The 6,000-nt window shown below is 43.8% G+C and overlaps 1 protein-coding gene across 2 annotated transcripts in view; it reads right to left on the bottom strand.

Annotated features, from left to right (window-relative positions):
• Positions 1-4,115: 4,115 nt before the first annotated feature.
• Positions 4,116-6,000, bottom strand: part of UACA (uveal autoantigen with coiled-coil domains and ankyrin repeats) — an 87,157-nt gene continuing 85,272 nt past the window's right edge. For both annotated transcript variants that reach the window (XM_084782530.1, XM_084782531.1), the window contains exon 17: positions 4,116-4,308. In XM_084782530.1, coding sequence (XP_084638656.1) covers positions 4,237-4,308 — 72 coding nt within the window. In that variant the 3' untranslated portion in view covers positions 4,116-4,236. The remainder of the gene's footprint in view (positions 4,309-6,000) is intronic.

The following is a 6,000-nucleotide window of genomic DNA, read 5'->3' as shown; positions in this document are numbered from 1 at the left end:
CAGGCTGGCCTCGAACTCAGAGATCCGCCTGCCTCTAACTCTGAGTGCTGGGACTGAAGGCATGCGGGACTGCACCTGGCGGTAACCAACCTTTAACACATGAGTTTGAGGGGACATTTAAGATCCAATCAGTAACAAAAACTACACTAATGCCACCAGAAATTTTAGAATATAGGTACACCTAGTGGTTAGTCACTGTACCAATATTTAATTTTAATAGATAAAGACTTGGCAGGGATGGTGTGTGTTGTGTGGGCACATGCCCCATTTTTGCAAGTATGTGAAGGTCAGAGGACAGCCTGAGGGGACGGGTTCTCTCCTTCTACAATGTGGGTTCCAGGGAGGCAAGTCAAATTTGGTGGTAAACATCTTCGCCTGGTGAGCCATCTTGCCAGACCAATCTTTAACATTTTACTTTTGTGTACGTGTGAGTATCTTTACGTATGTATGTGTGCCATGGGCATGCCTGCGGCCCTCAAAGACCAAAAGGCGGCACTGGATCCCCCCAGAACTGGAGTTACAGTCTGATGCGAGCTGCCTCTTTGTGTAGAATGATCTGGAAGCCAAACCAAGGTCCTCTGCAAGAGCACTGAGTACTCGTAAGCACCGTGCCACTTCTCCAGCCCCTCCCCTCCGCTGGCCCAGTTCCAATGGATAATCCTTAAGATTGACTGTAGGTTAGGGAACAAAAAAAGATTGAGCTTGCCTAATGAGGCAGTAATGATAAAAAAAAAAAAAAAGAAAAAATAACCCTAAGGACTGAAGGATAAAGGACCACATTCCTGTGAGAATTCAGTGACTCTCCCAGAGAACTTGCAGATCCTTAGATGATGGGTCACCTCAGGTCTCACAGTCTTTCTGAACATAAGTGGCAAAGGCCAGCATCTTCCATGATCTATGCTCCACGGACTTATGACTAAAATACCTTAGTCGTCAATGCTTCGAGTGCCATTTCAGCCTGGCACTTCAACAGGTGAGTGGGTGACTATAGGGTTGGCCTGAGAGGGTCACAGACAGACAACAATGGCTGCCATCTTCCATGTGTGGGACCCTATCAGCTTTTACTCTAAATTCTCCAAAGGTAAGAAACAGAGCACTAACTTTCCACTCTTCTATAAGGATACTTCAAGGCAATTCTAAAGAAAAGAGTTTTGACAGGTGAAGAAATGCAGACACGGGGAAGAAGGCTCAATGGCGGACAGCACATGATGCTCTTCCAAGGGGACTCAAGTTGTTCCCAGAACCTGTGTCAAGAGGCTCAGAACTACCTGTAACTCCAGCTCCAAGAGGATCTGATGCCCTCTGCTGGCCTCTATGGGCACCTGCACTCATGTGCATAAACACGAAATTAAAAATAAAAACGTAAAACACAAAATAAAATACGCATAAGGTTACTTACTTCCCCAACTACCAAGGAAAACATAGTTCTGAACATGTTTTCAGTTCAAAACATCACTCTGTTGGCCATCAATGCATGGTCCAAAACTCTTTAAAATGGAATTCAGGACAAAAAACAAAACAAAACAAAACACTATTAAACATAACTATGGAACCAGATGCCACTCGTGTAAATTTTATCTACCTCAAGAATTAAAAATAAATCAACTCTGATTTTTCATTGTTTACACACTGAAGAAATGTGGAACATGCTGACTTATAAAGGATGAAGTTATGCCATCTGCAGGGAAACGGTGTAATGGAGATTGCTGATGGGGGCAGGCGTCAGGCTACGAGGTGAGGATTAACATCCATTATGTGCTCGTGTGGAAGTGCCCCTACGTAACCTCGTGTTAACACACGCTTTTTCAAAAAAAGAAATATGGTGGCAGAGCCTTGGTATGAGTGGTGATTTTTTTTTTAAACTGTATTCTGCAAAGATCAAGTTAAAGAAAAAAACTTGGTTCAGAATGCTCAGGGATTATTCAGACACAATTTGCAATGGAAGCAAACTAAGGGGCTGGGAAGATGGCTCAGTGAAAACCTGTCACACACGTGTCAAGAGCGGAGTTTGGGTCACCAGAACCAACTTATAAAAGCCAGACAGGAATAGTGGCCACCTATAAGCCTGGCACCAATAAGGCAGAGACAGGGGCTCCTCAGGGCAAGCTGGCTCACTAATCTAGCTGATTATCAAGCTCTGGGTTCTATTGAGAGTCCCTACTTCAATAAGTAAAGTGGTGAGCAATAGATAAAGATACCCAACATCAGTTTAGGGTCTCTATGTGTGCCCATACATACATGAACATCCATATGTACAATAATACACACAAGCTCAGCTGAAGTCCATTTGTGCAATTACTTGCTAACCATCAAATTAGTGCCTTTTAGTGTGGACAGTAAACAAAATATTAATCAAAATAAAGACATAAATTCTCCATAGAAAGATGTGGTTTGTGAAAATAGCTGGTTAGAGAATTTACCATAAATATGTCTAATCCCATTATCTCCTTGCTGTCTTATTCTGGCAGCATACTGCATTGTGGCCCTGTTGCCTAAGACTTCAAGATGTTTCCCCAGATCAATTCTCTAATGCTAATTTTGAGGAAAAAAAAAACCCTTGCATCTCACATTATTAATCCCATTCGGATGATGGTCCTATAAATAAGCCTGAAACATTTGGAGGACGCAAGTATAATGAGTGCTTATTCACAACAGTCGCAAATGTCAAAGCAATTGCAAAACCAAAAAAATAAAGTCAAGTTTTTGACACTTTTGAGAAATTTCGCACATCATCTCTCATTGTTCTCATTTGAAAGACTCATGGCGAGACGGGCCAACTACAGGTTAACAGAAGGCTAAGGCTCCACTGAGGACACCAGGAGTCAGTCTTCTTACCGCTTCCTCCTCGCACATCCTGACCCCACCCGTTCTCGAGCTGTGTAATTCAGCACTGCCAAACAGTCACGAAAAGGAACCTACTATAAAAAGTATTCATATAAGAAGAAACGAAAAGCCGAGGGCACTCGTTGCAGTGCTCAATAAAGATGCACCTCGGCCAGCCACATAATCCACTCCTCCAAAGTATGGGAGCGAGGCTTGAGGGTCACACGAGGAAAAGCGATTTCTGTTTGTAAGCCTGTGTGTGCTCATGTGTACATGTGGAGGCCAGAGGCTGCCTATCCGGCAGCATCTTCCTCAGGCTCTCTCCACCTTACTTTTTGAGACAGGGCTGCATCCTGAATCTGCAGCTCACTGGCTGGCTGGCCTGGCTAGCCAGTGAGGCTTGGAGACTCTGCTGTCTCTGCCTCCTTGGTGCTGGGATCCAGGTGCACATGAGATCCAGGTGCACATGGGATCCAGGTGCACATGAGATCCAGGTGCACATGGGATCCAGGTGCACATGGGATCCAGGTGCACACTGCACTGCTGTGCCTGGGGAGTGGGGGGAGAGGGGGGGTAAATCTGGATCCTGGGGATTGAACTCAGATCCTCATGCTTGTCTGGAAAGCACTTCACGGAGCCATCTATCTCCTTAGCCCCTGGAAGGTCTTTTGATCCACTTAAAAGTAGCTATCAGCTAAGTTAATTTCTCCAAAATCCATCTTTCAGTGCTTACTTCATCCTACACATTTTATATGGACCCACTCAGATGGCTCATATTTTATTAGGGACTCAACCATTTTTAAAATGTAGTTTTAAAAATAGTATAATAACTAGAGTGTGGAGACACAAGCCTTAAATCCCAGCACTTGGGAGGCAGAAGCAGGGCAGATCTCTGTGAGTGTGAGGCCAGCCTGGTCTACAGAGTGAGTTCCAAAATAGCCAAGGCTACACAGAGAAACCCTGTCTCTAAAAGCAATAAAAAAGAATTTTTAAAATGTATATAGTTGAGGCAAGACAAAGTTCATGCTTATGTCACCGTGGGAACTGAATGTACATAGAATATAAGCTTCGAACTGACTGGAAACTCAGTGACATACTCATCTCATTAGAAAAATAAAATTCCAGGCTGGTGAGGTGGCTCAGTGGTTAAGAGCATAGTCTGCTGCTCTTCTAGAGGTCCTGAGTTCAATCCCCTGCAACCACATGGTTGTTCACAACCATCTATACTGGGTACATGCAGATAGAGCACTCATACGATAAATTAATCTTTAAAAAAAAAAAGAAAAAGAAAATTTAACAATGGAACAAAATATATTTTATTTTATTTATATTATCAGAGTAAGGCCCAGAAGAGCCACAGAGTTGCACCCAGAATGCATAGCACCAGCAGGACAGGCTCCGGGTCAGCTGATGCTAACACTGAAGGCCTTGCCGCATCTGTATGATCTGCATTAAGATTGTCTGCACATCTTCATCCATGTGACCCTGGAGAGAAGGACGAGGAGAAGAGGCCATGTGTCATCTTTACTAACTCCAAAGGTGAAGCCTTTATCCTTCCTAGGGCACGCCTGGCTGTGCCTCCCAGGTGAACCCATCGTCCTGGTGAGAGGACCCCACACGAGGGGCTCTTAACCTTAAGACCAGAAAACCAATGGACAGCAATGGCCTCTCCTGAGTAGCACTGTACGCATTAGAAACAGGGTGAGCTACAAGAACATCTCCCATGGCTGTTGTGGGTCTTTCTTAAAGTGTGTGTGGCATGCATGTGCGTATGTATCCTCGACCGTTGTCTACCTTCTACACAGAGGCAGAGTCTGTTGCTTGAAACCAGAGCTTGCCGGCCTAATCAGCCTGCTCCGGGGAGCCCAGCTCTATTTCCTAACAGCTGGGTTTAAAGGCTGGCTGCCACACCCACTCAGCACTTCCTTGGTGCTGGGGAATCTGAACTCTGGTCCTCAAGTGCGCATGAAAAGTGCTTTGCCCACTCAGCTGGCTCCCTGCCCTGCTCCTTCAAGGAGGAAAACAACTGAGGAAAAAATAATTTCCATACTTATAATTTTTACATAAGCAGGATGACACATCTCTGCAGCTTGCCTTTTCAGTCAAGATTATAGCAGTCTTTCTCCAGAGTCAGTTAACTGTTAATTTTTTTATGTAATATCCACTATATACACATATTACATTTCTTTGCCTCTTGCCTAATGTCAGACATTTAAGATAAAGATAGATGATAGATATACATCATATATATTCCTATATCCATATACATGTATGCATATATATACATATATATATATAATTTTGCAACTCTACAACATACATATATATGTATAATCCTTAACGCCAGACACTTGGAGAAGAACTAACTGGCTCATAAGGCAGGCTCAGCACTGGGTGTATTGTGAACAACTATAATGCCAGTGCTCAGTGCTCAGTGCTCAGTGCTCAGCAAGTGGAGGCAGGAGGATCAGGAATTAAAGGGCTGCCTGGACTTTATGAGACTTGTCTCAAAAACAAAACAAAATACAATAACAAAAAGCCAGATCAATGTTTCATTTTTAAAAGTACTACAGAAAGTTCCTTACTAGAAATAACAGTTTACACTTGCACCCAACAGGGTAATAAAAGACCCATTTTCCAAACGCTCGGGCAAAACCATAGGTAAAGAAAGGTACCTCTTATACATCTGCATCGCCCCTGTGGCAAAGTTGAGTGTGTCAGTCATTTATATTTTAAAGGAAACTGTTTAAAAAGTTTAAAAGTGGGGGCTGGAGAGATGTATAGGAATGGTTGCTGTGCAAATGTGAGGTCCTGGCACTCACATAAACACCCTGGGCAAGGCTGTAAGTTCCTGTAAGGCCAGCATCGCAGGGCAGAGACAGGTGGATCCCAAGCACTCTGTGGCCCATCAGCCTGGCTGAACACAAGCTAGCTGAATGTGAGCTTCAGGCTCAGTGTCTCAAAGCAAAAAGCGCAGAGCACAGAGTAACAAAGACACGCAATGTCCTACTCTGCCTCTACATGCACCTGCATACTCCTGTGTGCACAAGACACACACAAACACACACACACACACACTCTTTTTTTTTTTTTTCACACTCTCTCTTTTAAGTATCAGGGCTAAGCAGATGTGAGTCTGTGGTAGGCTCACACACCTCATCTTTATTATTAATGTAT

The sequence above is a fragment of the Acomys minous genome (assembly GCF_964271855.1).
Source record: "Acomys minous genome assembly, chromosome: 5".
NCBI classification, from domain to species: Eukaryota; Metazoa; Chordata; class Mammalia; order Rodentia; family Muridae; genus Acomys; species Acomys minous.
The sequence above is the reverse complement of the archived record's forward strand: the minus strand, read 5'-3'. Positions and strand labels throughout refer to the sequence as shown.